This window comes from Salpingoeca rosetta (assembly GCF_000188695.1).
Source record: "Salpingoeca rosetta unplaced genomic scaffold supercont1.4, whole genome shotgun sequence".
Classification (NCBI taxonomy): Eukaryota; class Choanoflagellata; order Craspedida; family Salpingoecidae; genus Salpingoeca; species Salpingoeca rosetta.
Window position 1 is genome coordinate 2,297,746 of NW_004754930.1, and position 15,748 is coordinate 2,313,493.

Sequence of the window (15,748 nt, forward strand, 5' to 3'; positions counted from 1 at the left end):
GTCCACATCATCATCACCATCGTTGCTGCTGGTGCTGGTGCTGGTGCTGCTGAGGCTTGGTGTTGCATGCAGTGGTTGGTGCGTGTGTGGCAAAGGGGGTCCTCACGTGCAACTTGCCACAAAGCTTTCAGTTTGCCACTTGCGGCCTCTCTCCCACACGTCTGCATCACACAACACACACGCTCACACATTACCACACACCACCACAACACACTCCCGCACACACCACAACACACGCGGGCTTACCATGGCTGGAGGTTGGCTGGGGGTGGGTTTGGTGGTGGTGGGAGAGGCAAGGGACGGGCACGCGAACAGCACCAGCAGAAAAAAGGCACAGATGTGGAGTGGTGGTGGTGATTATTTGTTGAAGATATCCACAAATGTAGCCGCACCTCATAAAATTTCCAAAGATTTTCACCTCTTTTTGCACAGGCAGAAATCGCTGAATCAGCAATTTTTGCCCGATTGCTGGCTGTTGGCGTTCGATGTGTGCGACAACTAGGAAAGAAGGAAGGACAAGCAGAGCCACAAACACACAGACACCACACACACACACACACACACACACACACACACACATAGACACACTCCAGCCACTGTTGATCTCCCTCTGTACCAGCCCATCTACTTCCAGGGAAGCAAGCAAGCTTCCATCATGTCTGCGTTACCCATCATGAAGATCATGAGCTTGACCATCAAGACGGTGGCCAAGCCAATCTCAAAACTGCTCAAGGTACGTGCATGTGTGTGTGTGTGTGTGCGCGTGTGTACGTGTTCAGTGGGTATGGTGTGGGGCACTCACACTGCTGCTCCATCACTGCTGCTCGCTTGCTCCCTCACTCACATGTGTATGCAATCGCTTTCTCAATCACTGACTCACACTCACACACACACTGCCCCCCTCCAACCACACACACACACACACACACACACACACACAACCTGCTCATGTTAGCAACAAGCCATGACGCACGAGACGCTGAGGCAGCGGGTGGTTGTGCCAGTGGGACAGGCAACCCACTGGATCTCCGTGCGACTGCAGCGGTTGACGATGAACAGCTCCAGGCGGGACGTGAAGCCACTCAGCGAAGATCTCGCCGTGACGTACGGTGCAGAGTTTATCGGCGAGTTCTTCATCTTCAGCGTGGCCACCGTCATGCTGGTCGGGGAATACAACGCCTCGGCCAAGAAATCCGCCGCCAAGGAGGCCAAGCTGCAGAGCACCCTCGCTTCCTTGCGCGATGACATTGAGCAGCTGCGTGCCCAGCAGGCGGACACACAGGAGCAGCTCAGGACGGTGCTGGCCCAGCTGCAACAGCAGCAGCAGCAGCAGCGAGGCGCCAACCCACACAACACAGCAGCTGTGGATGCCACAGCGGCGGCAGCAGCAGCAGCAGCACAGTCACCGTCTGCTAAGACCACCAGCCAAGCCGGCTTTTTCAACTTTTGGCCCTTCGGATAGTGTGTGTGTGTGTGTGTGTGTTTATGTGAGTGAGTGCGTGTGTGTGTGTGTGTGTGTGGCGATGGAGGCCGTCGCCCGGGACATGTGTGTGTGTGTGTTTCTGGCAGGTACGATAATCAACCCACCAAACACAACATAGAGTGAGCTTCACCATCTTGTGTACACAGAGTAATAAGTAAACGCTTCGATGGTTTGATGGATTAATGTGATGGATTAATGTGATGTCTGCTCATTTGGTCGAGAGGGTCCATGTAATCAAGATGCCACGAACGACAGACAAGACAGACAAGAAAAAGGTAAACAGACAAGACAGACACCCCGCACAACAACAGGCCGCATGCTTTGTAAGGAAGGAAGAACAACAACATCCAACAGGGGCTTCACTGCGCACACGGAGACACATACAGACACAGAGACACACAGAGGCTGTAAATGCGTGGCAGGTGTGTGTGTGTGTGTGGGGGGGGGGGGCGTCTACTTGCGGCCTCTCCTCCGGCCTGCGGCGGGGTTCCCCATTGCCGGCATCTGCCCGCCACCCATCATGTCGCCCATCATCTGGCTCAGGTCTCCCATGCCGCCGCCACCGCCAGTAAACTTCTTCATCAGCCCCTGCAGCCCATTCATGCCGCCTGCAGACAGCATGTTGCGTCAATGTGTGTGTGTGTGTATGTGTGTGTGTGTGTGTGTGTGTTTGTGTATGTTTGTATGTTTGTTCGGGGTGAGGGAAGAGTTGGGCGAGTGGACAAGCAGAGAGGCAGGCAGGCAGCAGGCAGGGAAACAGGCATACATACATACATACATACATACATGCATACATACATACATACATACATACATACATACATACATACATACATACATACATACATACATACAGGCACAGCGACAACACGGCGTACAGCTTCACCACGAACCCATCTGCTTGAGGACGCGTGGATCCATCATCTTGGCCATGGACTGGTTGAGCTTCGACATCTGCTGTGCAGACACCCGGTCAGAGTTGCCCTGGAACAGATTCTGCAATGGAGATGATGGAAAGCAGTGGTGGGGTTGCCACGGTCGTGTCAGTGTACAGCATTGAATGGATGGAATCGAAAACAGTGAATGCACACACACACACAGAGAGAGAGAGAGAGAGAGAGAGAGAGAGAGAGAGAGAGAGAGAGAGAGAGAGAGAGAGAGAGAGAGAGACGCAGACACAGACACACAGGCGCGCGCACAGACACACAGGCGCTCGCGCACACACACACACACACACAGAGTACAACACCACCGACCTTGACGCCGCCCATCTTCTTGACGAGTTCTGCAAACTTCTTGTGCTGTTGCAGCAGTGCCTCAACCTCGCCAGGATGCACGCCTACGCATGCACACACACACACAATAAAGATGATGAGATGGCGTGCGATTGTCATTGAAGTGCGCGGTGTTCGTGGCGGCTGTGTGCGTGTGCACACAACAGAGTGTGTGTGCAGAAGAGTGGATACCAGTGCTAACACGACCACCATCAACGCTAACACGACCACCATCAACGCTAACACGACCACCATCCACGCTAACACGACCAACACCACCACCATCACCACGATCATCACCTGCGCCGCGTGCGACGCGCTGCACGCGTGACGGCTGCATTTGGAACATCTTCGCAAGGTTGTCGCTGTCAAGCTCTGCAGTCGCGCGCAGAACAAAGGATGGAAAGGGGGGGGGGGGATGTAAGACGTGGGATGGTGGGTTTGGAAATGCAATGAAGTAGCGGTGGGTTGTGATGGTTAGCAAGCACACGCCTCCCTCCTCCCTCCCCGAGGGGGGTGTTGTTTGAGCAAGTTCAACATCTGATGGCCATTCAAACTTGCAGAGCAGGCGATGTTGACATGTGCGTGCGTGGCATCAAATCATTGGAAGATGCGGTGGTGTGCTGACCTTCGTCCGTCATGCTGCGCATGATGACCATGAAGCGCTTGAGGCGGTCCGACGACGCCTGCTCCCCGGCCTTGCCAAGCAGATCCCCGCCCAGCCCAGGGATCATGCTCTGTGTAGGCGGCATGTTGTGGCAGGGCGTGTTGTGTGTTGTTCATGGTGAGGTCGTATACGGCGAGGGTGTTGGTTGGTGCTTGTGAGACTGCGCTCTCAACAAGCACAGCCAACACCAGGAAGAGCACAAGGAAGCACAACAATCAACCGCCAACAGCAACGACCAACAACCCCAACCGACCCCAGAAACCATCAAGCTCCCCCCTCCCACTTCACTACCACGTCACCGCCAAGTTGACTGACCATGACTTGGCTGAAGGGGCCGAGCTTCTGGATGTTCTGGAACTGCTCGTACATGTCGCGCATGGTGAAGACGCCGGCCTTGATCCGCTCCATCATGTCCTTCTGCTTGTCCAGCCCAATCTCACTGCACCCGAGTGGTGGTGGTGGTGGTGGTACGTGGGGTGAGACAGATGGTGGCGGGAGATGACAGCACGAGTGTATACGTACACGTGTCGGGCGAAGTGAGCATCGGAAAAAAAAAAAAAAACTCGAAAAAAGTCACGCACACACACATGCACACACAGGCAGGCAGACAGACAGACAGACAAACAGACACACAGACACACACACTCACGCATACGCATATATACACACACGCACACGCACATACATACGCGCACATACATACGCTTATGCGCTCACCTGACGCGCTCCATGAGCCCCTGGACGTCGCCCATGCCGAGGAGTTTGCTGACAAAGGACTTGGTCTGGAAGGGCTCCAGGTCGTCAATGTGCTCGCCCGTGCCAATGTACACGATGGGACTCTTCGTCGCCGCAACCGCAGACAGCGCGCCACCTGCTCCAACACAATGTCAGGGAGGTTGAGGGAGAGAGAGGGGGGAGGGAGTTAGCGTGTGTGTATGTGTGCATGATGGGGAGCAGGTGTCATAGAAGCACAGCTGCGACACCATGCAGACACACACTTACACACACACACACACACATACGCGCGAAATGCGCACCTCCTTTGGCGTGACCATCAAGCTTTGTGACAATGACAGCACCGACGTCAACCTTGTCCTTGAAGGCTTGGGCCTGACGCACAGAAACAACAGCAGTGCCAGGATACGGTCACCAGTACTGATGGTTGAGTCGTTGTGATGTACACGAACTCGTCGCAAGTTTGTCATTGCTCACGCCTGTCACACATTACATGCTCTCTCTCTCTCTGACTCTTTCACACACAGACACACAAACACACAGACATAAACACAGACACAAACACACTCACACACATACACGCAATTTTTTCTCCCTCCCCCTTGATGGCACCGACCTGGCCCTGGCACGCCTGACCAATGGTTGCGTCCATGACGAAGATGATGTTGTCTGGGTCGACGGCGTTGGACACCTGCAGCATCTCCTCAAACAGCGAATCCTCCTGCTTGTGGCGCCCACTGCAGTGCCGAGGGCAAAGAGAAGTAGGGCAAAGAGGAGAAGAGGAAGGCGGGGAATGGTGCCGTGCACAAGGTGACGTCAGATGACAGAAACATGACGCGCAGTGTTGGGTAACAATTGAGATAACATGTTCGCTCGCAGATGAACGAAGAAGGTTGTGTGTGTGTGTGTGTGTGTGTGTGTGTGTGTGTGTGTGTGTGTGTGTGTGTGTGTGTGTGTGTGTGTGTGTGTGTGTGTGTGTGTGTGTGTGTGTGTGTGTGTGGTGATGCGGACCTGGTGTCGACGATGATGATCTCAAAGCCTTGCTGCTTGAACTTCTCCACACCATCCGCCGCAATCACAACGGGGTCAATCTCCGTGTAGCTGCAAGTGGTGCGCGACATGCAAGTATGTGTGTGCGTGTGTGAGCGAGCGAGTGCGTGTGTGTGTGTGTGTGTGTGTGTGTGTGTGTGTGTGTGTGTGTGTGTGTGTGTGTGTGTGTGAGTGAATGTGTGAGAGAGAGTGTGTGTTGAGAGCAGAGGCACACAACACGCGAAGCATTTGCAGAGGGTATTCCTATAATTCCCACCTGCCGTAGAAAGGGATGCGGGCTTTGGTTGCGTTCTGCTTGAGCTGATCAAAGGCGCCAGCACGGAACGTATCAGCGCAGACCAGGCAAGCCTTCCACCCGCGCCGCTGGTAGTGGTACGCAAGCTGTGACATTGGGTGCGTCAATCGTGGCCGAGTCAGATATTGTTGGCATTGTGTTGAGACGCATACGTGATGCTCAGCGCAAACACACAAGTACACACACACACACACACACACACACACACACACACACACACACACACACACAAAGAGTGAAGGAGCGAGCCATCTCCAGGAACAAACAAAACAGCCGCACACAAACAGCACATCGATACCTTGGTGCATGTGGTTGTCTTTCCGCTGCCCTGCAGACCAACAAACATGATGACGTTGGGCTGGTTCTTCTTGGGCTTCCATGGCGTGACGCCAGGGTCCACAAGCTACAAACACACCGAGCGAGTGAAGCTTGTGAGTGAGTCATGCTGCATGGGCGAACAAGCGATCAAACAAACCACGTGCAAAGAGGACGTGGAACCACAACAGAGACAGAGACAGAGGCGGAAGGAGAGACATGGAGAAGGAGACGGGGGGGGGGAAGATGGAGATTGGGGGGGGGGACGAAGACAGGGGGAGACGAACACAGGGGTGGGGGGACATGCGAGCACATACACACAGACACACACGGATACACACAGACACACACATAGGTACCTTGCAGAGCTCTGTGAAGACGGCGCGCTGGATCTGCCGACGTCGGTTCACACCCGCGCCAGAATCATCGAATTGAACCGCGGCCCTGCAAATGCACGAAAGTCATGTCAGCTCATGTCGCCATGGATGCCTGTCCACACGTTCATCACACACACACACACACGAGCACCACACGAATGCACGCATTCATACGAACACACACACACACACAAGCACCACACAAATGCACGCATTCATACGAACACACACACAAAAGCGCACAGAGACACACCTTTGCACCATACAAACACGTAGACATGACTCACTTGATGTTGTTGCGAAGCTTGCTCACAAGACCAACTTGCACATCAGACTCGATGAGTGCGCGGCAGATGTCCTTGACAAGCTCGTCAAAGACCTCCTCGTCAATGACGGTGGCGCTTGTCATGTTCCATAGCGCACCTTTGATCTTGCGACCAAGGTCACCCAGCACCATCTTGCTCGCTTGTCTTGTCTGGTCTGTGTCTTGGCGTTGTCGGCTGGAGCGATATGTGTGTGTGGCAAATACCAAAGTGGCAAAAAGGCAATCGCCGACCAGCCGGCCGGTGGTGTGGCAAAATAATCTGAATCGCAGGTTGTAACAGGATAAAGCGCAGTGCGTTCGTGCCGGCATTTTCAAATTCCATACCCCTGACACACAGGCGACAAAGCGCGGGTGTGCATTGCCAGCCAGCCAGCCATCGACCCTCCCCTTCACAACCCCTGCACACCCTCGTCCATACGCAGGCACTCAAGCGTGAGACACCCAGGAACACACAAACACAAGCAATATCACACACACAGGAACACTCCCAGAGACAGCTGCTCGACGAGCCAAGCGAGTCGTGCACCATGGACAAGCGGCAAGTTCATGGTTGGAGTGCAAAGCAACCACAAGCATCAGCACAAGCACAAGCACAGGCACCAGCACAAGCACAGGCACCAGCACAAGCGCCACAGCCATCTCAGCAGCGTCATGGCTGCACTCCACATGCTGCTGTACAGCAAGGGGAGAGGGCCGGACTGCACCGAGATTCTCAGCAACGCGAGCCACAGACAAGAGAGAAGCGAAGCGCCCTGGAAACCTCGCACGAGTCACTCATGATCACCCCGTTGCGGCGGTCCAGACCAGTGCTGAGCGCGCGGCCACGCGGTACCATGGACAGATCCATGCTTTCCCCAGTTACGGAGGAACACACTGCCAGCAAGGCTGATGGCAGTGGAAGTGCACAACCACGGCGTCGGCAGCCACCAGTCCCATTTCGTCCGCACGTAAGGACACACATGTCAGAGTGATTCAATTGCTGCTCTGGATGCTCCCTGTGCTGCTGTTTTACTGCTACTTAGTAGTGCTCTTGCAATTTTCCGTGATATTGTTTGGCTGTGGCCGCCCTGCTGCTGCTAGTTGCAACTGCTTGGTGCTCCACCTTCGTTGGAGTTGTGCGACTTCATCCACATTGTACAGTGTGTTTTACATTGTTGTAGCAGCTCCTCGTCATGCATCGCAGGCCCATCAGCTCACGATCTGCTCTGCGTTCTACACCAATGCGTGCATCCCTGCAGAACCTTCGCATCAATGTACAGGGCGGTGGCGGCGGCGACGAGACTGTTGCCGATGACGCCGACAGCAAAGCGATGGTGCTCGATGTGGATGATGTTGCAAATGAAGACATTGCATGCAAGCGATCAAAATGCCTGGACTCCAGCCCCATCGGGACCTACAGCAGCACTTCATCACTGCGCAGCGATCACGTCACGCCATTTGGCTCCCCAGATGAAAAGGCACAAGGTGTGTGCTTTTGTTAGCTTGTTAGCTTGTTTGTTTGTCACGTTTGTCACTTGGTTTGATTTGTTTGTGTGCATGTGATTGTGTTGTACACTCTTTTGCTCTCGCTCTCTGTTTGTCTCGCTCACTCACTCACTGACTCGCCCACTCATATTTACACACACACACTCACTCACTCATTCACTCACTTACTTGCCCACTCACTCACTCATCACATTTGCACACTCACTCACACACACACACACTCACTCACTCACTCATTCACTCACTCACTCATTCACTCGTTTTTCCATGGTGGTGCGTGTTACATGCCTTGTTGACTGCGCGTTGAGTCGATAGAGCAAGAGGCAAAGAGCATTGCCCGACAACAACGAATGCGAATCTTGCAGGAAGTCGTCGACACAGAGCGGACATATGTCAACGGCATTGAGACGATGCTGGTCCACTTCAAAGTGCCCATGGTCACAAGCAGCGCAATCTCACTTGAGGTACAAGTGATCGTTCCTTGTGCACTTCTGCATGTTTGCCAATGCATATGAGGGTGTGCTGCTGTGATTTTCTTGGTTGCTCCTGTTGGGAACCTGAACTGCCTGCTTTGTGGGTGGTGCCGTCACAGGAGATCACAACACCTGCTTACGCTTGCACGTGTTATCAACCAAACACCGAAGGATGCGCAACGGCTGTTCCCCAGGTCCCTGGACAAGCTCTTGGAAACGCACAAGCAGCTGCTGGAACAGCTGCAGACGCGGTTTCAGCTCTGGCCAGCAAACACAGACTCGCACGCAGGTACGTAAGGTGGGGGTTTGTCGAGCGTACGCCATACTGTGGGACCAATGAGACAAAACATTGATGGCGTGGAATCGAAATCGCAGCAAACTTTAACACATCGTGTGCTCACGTTGTGCGTGCGTGTGTGTGTGTGTGTGTTTGCGCGATGACTTCTCTTAGCTGTGGTCGGCGATGTTTTTGGACGCGGACTTGCAAGTCGGGCGTTTTTCCAGCAATACACGGAATACGCGCGCGAATTTATCGACAGCATGCAGCACCTGGCAAAGGTAACGTAAAAGGAGAAAGTGGACGTGTTCACTTTGTATGCGCGTGTGTGTGCGTGTGAATGCTTGTCGCGTTTGTGTGCGTGTGTGGGTGAACAGTCTGTGTGTATTGCCTGGCGCTGCTGTGCTCTTGGATGCGTCCTCTCACCTGCGTGGTTGCATTTACTTGCACCGCTCGTTTATGCGTTTTTCACAACTCCTCACCGCCGAGTGTCTGCCTTTGCTCTTGTGTGTGTGTGTGTGTGTGTGTGTGTGTGTGTGTGTGTGTGTGTGTGTGTGTGTGTGTGTGTGTGTGTGTGTGTGCGTGTGTATGACCATTAACAGCTGACGCGCACCAACAGCAACTACGTTGGCTTCCACGACGACATTGTGCGTCTGAAGCCTGGGCGACTCGACTTGGCTGCATACCTCCTCACACCAATCCAGCGCCTGCCACGCTACATTCTCCTCATCACAGAGCTCATCAAGGTTTGAGTGTGTGCGTGTTTGTGGGTGTTTTGATGAGTGGGCATTTGTGTGCACACGTGACCATGAATTTGCGTGTGCACGCGTAGGTGCTTTGATGCATTTACTGAGACTACTGTGCGTGCATCCCAGTTCGTTCCACCACACTCACACACTGTCTAATCATTCAGGTCACGCCTTCTGATCATCCTGATCACCAGCAACTTTGCACAGCATTGGAGAAAATCAAGGTACGTGCGTGGGCGTGTGTGTGTGTGTGCGTTGCATGTGCGTGTGTGCGTGTGCGTGTGCGTGTGCGTGTGCGTGTGCGTGTGTGTGTGTGTGTGCGTGTGTGTGTGTTTTGTTCTTGTGTGGTTCTGGGTTGATGCATCAAAGCTGTGTTTTGTTCCAGACGTCACCTTTGATGTGCGCGTGCATGTGTTACGAAGGTGCTGATGGATCAACTCAACGACAGCATCACCAAAGGCCAGGAGCTGGTACGAATTGAAGTTGACTGCCGTGCCTGTGTGGTGTGCGAGTGCTTGCTTGCCATTTCAGGCGGTTGCACCATTGACATGGAAATTGTTTGTTCACATGAGTGTGTTCCATTGTGTGTTCGTGTGTGCGTTCGTTTATCCGTGTGCGTGCGTGCGTGCGTGCATGTGTGTGTGTGTTCGTTTATCCGTGTGTGTGCGTTCGTTTATCCGCGTGTGTGCGTGTTTCTTGTTTTGTTCAGGTGGACGCATTTCGACGCCAGGGAAAAACAAGGCGCCCGCCAGGAAAAGGGTTGGTTGATCTCTGATCAAAGGAACTGCCGTGCCATGGCACCGGGAGTGTGTTGGTCATCTTCTTTTCCCTTTTTCTATCACTGTTGTTCTCATCTATGCTGAGGTGTTCGAACACTGTACGTGTATATGTGTGCGTGTTCGTGTCCTGTGAACAGGAGACGAAAGCGGCGGCCAATGTCTCTTACGTCGACACTCACCATCATGGTATGCACCAAGGGCTGGGGTAGTTCGACCACAACACCTGAAGGAGATGGCAGTTGGCATCACGCTTGGTGTTTGCACATACACAACCATAAATGCACACGCACAAAAGCAATTAGCCCACACAAACACACACGCACACACACACACACATTAACCACGTGCTCACATCTCATGGCCATCGTGGTTGCATGCTGCGCTGTGTCCTTCAGGCGGAATTTGAGCGCCGCTGTCAAGACGACGAGCACAAGGAAAATGCAGCGAGCAAGAGGGGGTCGTCGCATTCCGAGGGCAGCGGTGTTGCTGAAGAGCTGGCCGCTGCACACGACACGCAGGGCAGGATTGGCACGCTTCCTTCGCGCTGGAGGTACGTGTGTTCGTGAATGTGTGTGTGTGTGTGTGTTCGTGGATGTGTGTGGACTCTTGTAGTTGTAAATGTGTGTGTGGCTGTGTGTGCGTGTTTGCAGTTGCAAATGTGTGTGCGTGTATGTTTTCTTAGTGGGTGGTCGTTCTTGTACTGGTGTGCGCGTGCCGCCTGTGTGTTTGCTTGTGGATTGCGTGCGGGCGTGAATGAAACTGCAAAACCATGCATAGCGGTGCTGCCAACTGACTGTTGCCAATTGCTGCACGCAACCTTGCACTTCCCATGTGCCGATGCTAACGATGATTGTTTGCATCACAATGTGTCCTCCACTGCGCTGTCAGTACGAGCATGGCACAGATGCGCACTGCGGGCGGCGCAAAGCGCATGAGCGCGGGCAACTACGAAGAAGAAGTGGCAAAGAAGGCAGCTGGCCCGGCCAACCGCCGTGGCAGACCATTGTACGTTGGTTAACACCAGGGTAGCGTGTGTGTGTGCGTGTGCGTGCGTGTGTGTGTGTGTGCGAGTGTATTTGCGTGTGTGTGTGTGTGTGTGCGTGCGCATGTGTGATATGATCTGCAACTGGATGTTACTGTCTCAACGTCACACCATTTACCGAAGCGCTTTCTCTCACACACGCACACACACACACACACATGAATACACATTGCTCTCACTCTGCAGCGCCTTCAAGTTTACGGGCGGATTTCGAGACAAAGAGAGCAGGCAGGACGGGCGACCACAGTCGTGGTGGCAGCGCGCGCGCTCATCTTCGCTCGGCAGGGCAAAGTCAACGACAAGTGTTGCGGAAGCAGCAGCAACCGGTTTGCAGGACGCGGACAGGCAGACTGGTGAGAGCAGTGGAGCAAAGCAGAACGAGAAGGCGGGCCTGACTTTTGAAGGCGCAACAGACCCCACGAAAGATGCTTCATCCACAGCACAGCAGAGCTCCCAAGCGCGAAGTGCCATGATGCAACTGGCTGGTGTGGCTGCGACACACAGTCGGCGCGGCAGCGACAGTGGCGCCTCCAAGGCGAAAGCGGCCGCAGCGCTGGTGGCCCAAACTCATGCTACAACTACCACACACGTGCGCCAGACCAACAGCAGCAGCAGCAGCAGCAGCAGCAGCAGCAGCAGCACGGACAACAATAAAACACAAAACAACAGCAGCAACAGCAACCAGAGGAAGAGTTCTGGGTATGACAGCAAGCTTGCTGGTGCCGGTAACATGCACCAAGTACACAGGCAGCGTGCAAAGCATGCAGACGGCACGCGCCATCAGCCGTTGCAACAAATCTCCAACGTCATCGACACCCGGCAACAGCAGGCACAGGTGGGGCATGAATCGATCAGCTGATTTCGTACAGTGAAGAACAATGTGATGTTGTTGCTTGCTTCTTGCTCAAACACAAAACCACTCACTTGCACTCACGCACGCACACGCACACACACACATGTACACTCCTACACACGTATACATACTCTTACTTGCACACGCTCACACGCACACACGCTCACACGCACACACACACCGACAACCACAATCGCCCATACCCACAATCGCTCTCTCTCACACTCAATCACACTCACTCATGCATGCATGCGTATGCATGATTGTCTGCAGGAGAAGGTGGTGATCAGTCGGCCGTATCAGTTCCGCCACGTGCAATCTGGAACGGGCGGGCTGAAGGCGTTGAAGGATTCCCCGCGCCAAAGAACAAACGCTGTGCGCCATCTACTTGTTGCACCAGCAAAGGCAGAGGAAGCGAGCAAGCATGTGGAGATTACCCGGGCACATCGCAGCCTGTCACATGGCGACTTGAGGCAGATTGCGGTTGTGAAGGAGCAGTCTATGGTTGGGAAGGGCCAACGCACGCGTCGTGCCGAACACGCAACGGAGCCGCGACAGCAGCTGCAGGAAGAGGAAGGCCAGCAGCCGCGCAGTCGACTGTCCAGCGCAAACAGCAGCTTGATGAGCAGCAAGCTGGCTCTTTCTGCCACCCCCTCGGAAACGGCATCACCGGTTGTGCACCTGTTTCGGAAGCCGGAGCGCCGCGGAAACGCTGCCGGAAAGCGCCTGCTGCTGCACCAACACACGCAGCAGCAGCAGCAGCAGCAGCAGCAGCAGCAGCAGCAGCAGCACCAACAACGGCAACAGCAACAACGCTCGCATCCGTTTGGTGTCATCCAGCGTGGCGGCCGCCCGGAACCACGCCGCCACCCGCGCGTCGCCGTGCTGGGCTCCGCTGGCGCCAAGGATGGAGATGAGCACCACCACCAACCACATCCACACCACCACAGTGAACACCACCACCCACAGCAGCAGAAACAGCAACAGCAGCAGATGAGGGTGTATGATTCGCCGCGGCACTACTCGAGCAGTGCGAGTCGTAAGCAGGAGCAGCACCGCGGCGCGCTCATTGTTGAGGATATCGGGGAGGAGGAGTGCCTTGAAGTCAAGGCCGTCCGTGGTCGTGCATCGACGCAGCCCGAGTCTGGTGTGCGTGTCACGCTCATCTAGTGGTGATGTATTGCTGTTGCTTTGGGGCGAGGGTGAGCGGAGCGAAGGCGCTGGGGGGGGATAGTGCCAACCTCACTGTTGCCTTGAATGGCGTGTTGTTTCCAGCGCAGCGTTTCCACCGCTCTACTCTCTCGTCGCCTTCCTCCTTTTCTTTCTCTTGTTTCCCTTGCTTGCTTGTTTGCTTGCTTAACCGACAGACAGTTTGAGTGCAACAGGTTCACCTGTTCCCCCCAATTCACAGTTGAACCAACGTTTCTGGGCATGGAGCGACAGATGGGGACATGGGTCATCATTGGGTGGCGAAAAAAGGATCAGAAGGAGAGGTACAGGCAGAGAGACAGAGAGACAGAGAGACAGAGGTACAGACAGAGAGATAGAGAGACAGAGAGACAGAGAGACAGACAGACACACACACACACACACACACACACACACACACACACACACACACACACACACACACACACACACACACACACACACACACACACACACACACACACACACACACACACAGACACACACAGACACAGTGCGACTGAATTCAGTCGCAGGACACTCGCATTTGCATGTTGCACGCCAACGAACTCACTGCACTAACCAGCCAGCCGCTGCTCCAGCTCCACCGTGACAACCATGTTCTCTGCTGTTCGTCGCTTGGCCACCGTGCCCGCAGGTGCGTGCAAGAAGAACGAGCAGCGAGAGGGAACCGGGTTTGACGATGTGACGCGGCATGTAACTTCAACGGTTGCCAGCGTTATCAGACTGCTGCTTTGTTGACATCGGTTGTGCTTGTGTATTGGTTCCTCACATCAGACACACACACATGATGCGTGCACACACCCACGCACACACACACATGCACACATGATGCACACACACACACACACACACACACATGATGCACACTCTCAACCCAGGCGCACCCTGGGCGCTGGGAAAGCTGAACCACGTCGCTGTGGCAGTGCCTTCTCTTGGTTAGCATACACACGCATGTGTTTGTAGTTCGCGGTGCATGTCATGTGTTTTGAAGAGAGCAGGAGACAGGTAGTAGCAGTTGTGCACCTGCATCCCTGGCTTTACGCACTTGACACTCCGTTGCTTTGTCGGTTGGTGTGTGTTTACATCTGCTTGCAGAGAAGAGCGTGGCCCTCTACCGTGATGTGCTCAAGGCAAACGTCAGCGAACCGCAGGTGAGATCACGACTTCTTGTGTCAGTGTGTGTGTATGCGCATGCGTATGTTTCTTGCCAAGCCATTGTCCTACACCTCTTCTGACCTGGCCTTGCTTTGTCGGGTGCAGGCGCTGCCAGAGCACGGCGTCACCACCGTATTTGTCAACCTCGGTGACACAAAGATTGAGGTGAGGTGGTTGGTTGTACAAAGTCCTGTTGTTGTGTGCGCATCAAATGTGACTCTGTTTTACATTAGCGTTCAGCCCTCAAGCTGTTAAGCACACACGCACATGCACAGCCACACGCACGCACACTCACACACTCACGCGCGCGCACACACACATGCGCACACATTCACACACTCACGCGCGCACACACACACACACATGCACACACATACACTCTTGCTCACACTCATCCACCACCCCCACACGCAATCCTGCAGCTGCTGGAAGAGTTGGGCGACAAGAGTCCAATCGCCAAGTTCATGGAGAAGAACCCGAGCGGTGGCATGCACCACATCTGCATGGAGGTGAGCGACATCAAGGCCGCAATGCAGCAAGTCAAGGACAACGGCATCCGCACCCTCACACCAGAGCCAAAGGTTCGTGGCACACGTGTGAAGTGGGCGCATGACGGCGGTGACGTTGCCGCGCATGCTGCGCACCATTCCTTTCTTGTTCAATCGTGTGATCGTTGATCGAGCTGGTGTTTGGCGACTCACCAAGCGCACCCTTGACCTCCCCGACGATGCTCGTATCCGTCTGGATTGGCTCATCATGCCATGCGTCAGATTGGCGCTCACGGCAAGCCCGTCGTCTTCCTCCACCCAAAGGTACCGCCTTTCTCAATTCACGCGTGTTTGTGTTGCTTGGTTGCATGTTGATGGGTGTGCGAATGTTTTTGTGTGTGTCCGCGATGGGGGGGGGGGTAACAGGCATGCGCGCGTGTGATGTTGCTGTGCGTCGCAACCCTCACAAACGCTTGCCCCACCCCCCCCCCCCCACACACACACCCACACGCTACACGTTCGTAGGACTGCAACGGCGTGCTGGTCGAGCTTGAGGAGGAGTGATCATGTGCTTGATCACGTGTCCGACTTCACCACCCGCTCCCCTCTTCTTTCTTGCTCTTCGTGCCCGAAACATGCACACCTGTTCCCCACACCGGTGACCAGCAGCTGCGATGCTTCTTCAACATAAATAAAGGATTGATCATCAAATCA

At 54.4% G+C, this 15,748-nt stretch overlaps 5 protein-coding genes across 5 annotated transcripts in view; 3 read left to right on the forward strand and 2 right to left on the reverse strand.

Annotated features, from left to right (window-relative positions):
• Nucleotides 1-385, reverse strand: part of PTSG_01564 (ribosomal protein L38) — a 2,009-nt gene extending 1,624 nt beyond the window's left edge. Inside the window, exon 1 of the mRNA XM_004997486.1 lies at nt 247-385. Coding sequence (XP_004997543.1) covers nt 247-249 — 3 coding nt within the window. The 5' untranslated portion in view covers nt 250-385. The remainder of the gene's footprint in view (nt 1-246) is intronic.
• Nucleotides 386-432: 47 nt separating this feature from the next.
• PTSG_01565 (uncharacterized protein) lies at nt 433-1,668 on the forward strand. The gene is made up of 2 exons (XM_004997487.1): nt 433-733; nt 956-1,668. The coding sequence occupies exons 1-2, from the start codon at nt 656-658 to the stop codon at nt 1,460-1,462; spliced, it is 585 nt and encodes a 194-aa protein (XP_004997544.1). The 5' UTR covers nt 433-655; the 3' UTR covers nt 1,463-1,668.
• Nucleotides 1,659-6,763, reverse strand: PTSG_01566 (signal recognition particle protein). Its single transcript, XM_004997488.1, has 14 exons — nt 6,484-6,763; nt 6,179-6,263; nt 5,803-5,907; nt 5,466-5,590; nt 5,171-5,260; nt 4,776-4,896; nt 4,462-4,534; nt 4,142-4,295; nt 3,740-3,863; nt 3,386-3,494; nt 3,058-3,132; nt 2,740-2,822; nt 2,377-2,479; nt 1,659-2,091 (listed from the first exon to the last, which is right to left on the reverse strand). The coding sequence occupies exons 1-14, from the start codon at nt 6,651-6,653 to the stop codon at nt 1,937-1,939; spliced, it is 1,572 nt and encodes a 523-aa protein (XP_004997545.1). The 5' UTR covers nt 6,654-6,763; the 3' UTR covers nt 1,659-1,936.
• Nucleotides 6,764-7,048: 285 nt separating this feature from the next.
• Nucleotides 7,049-13,437, forward strand: PTSG_01567 (uncharacterized protein; the record flags this gene model as incomplete). The annotated part of the gene is made up of 14 exons (XM_004997489.1): nt 7,049-7,468; nt 7,760-7,985; nt 8,322-8,470; nt 8,651-8,768; nt 8,931-9,037; nt 9,359-9,502; nt 9,670-9,729; nt 9,928-9,975; nt 10,215-10,264; nt 10,422-10,470; nt 10,680-10,834; nt 11,173-11,289; nt 11,513-12,161; nt 12,453-13,437. The coding sequence occupies 14 exons, from the start codon at nt 7,049-7,051 to the stop codon at nt 13,347-13,349; spliced, it is 3,189 nt and encodes a 1,062-aa protein (XP_004997546.1). The 3' UTR covers nt 13,350-13,437.
• A 450-nt stretch (nt 13,438-13,887) lies between these two features.
• On the forward strand, nt 13,888-15,745 carry PTSG_01568 (methylmalonyl-CoA epimerase). Its single transcript, XM_004997490.1, has 7 exons — nt 13,888-14,025; nt 14,270-14,326; nt 14,487-14,542; nt 14,652-14,711; nt 14,969-15,127; nt 15,317-15,358; nt 15,560-15,745. Exons 1-7 carry the CDS (start codon nt 13,986-13,988, stop codon nt 15,596-15,598), a joined length of 453 nt encoding a protein of 150 aa, XP_004997547.1. The 5' UTR covers nt 13,888-13,985; the 3' UTR covers nt 15,599-15,745.
• The last annotated feature ends 3 nt before the right edge of the window (nt 15,746-15,748 follow it).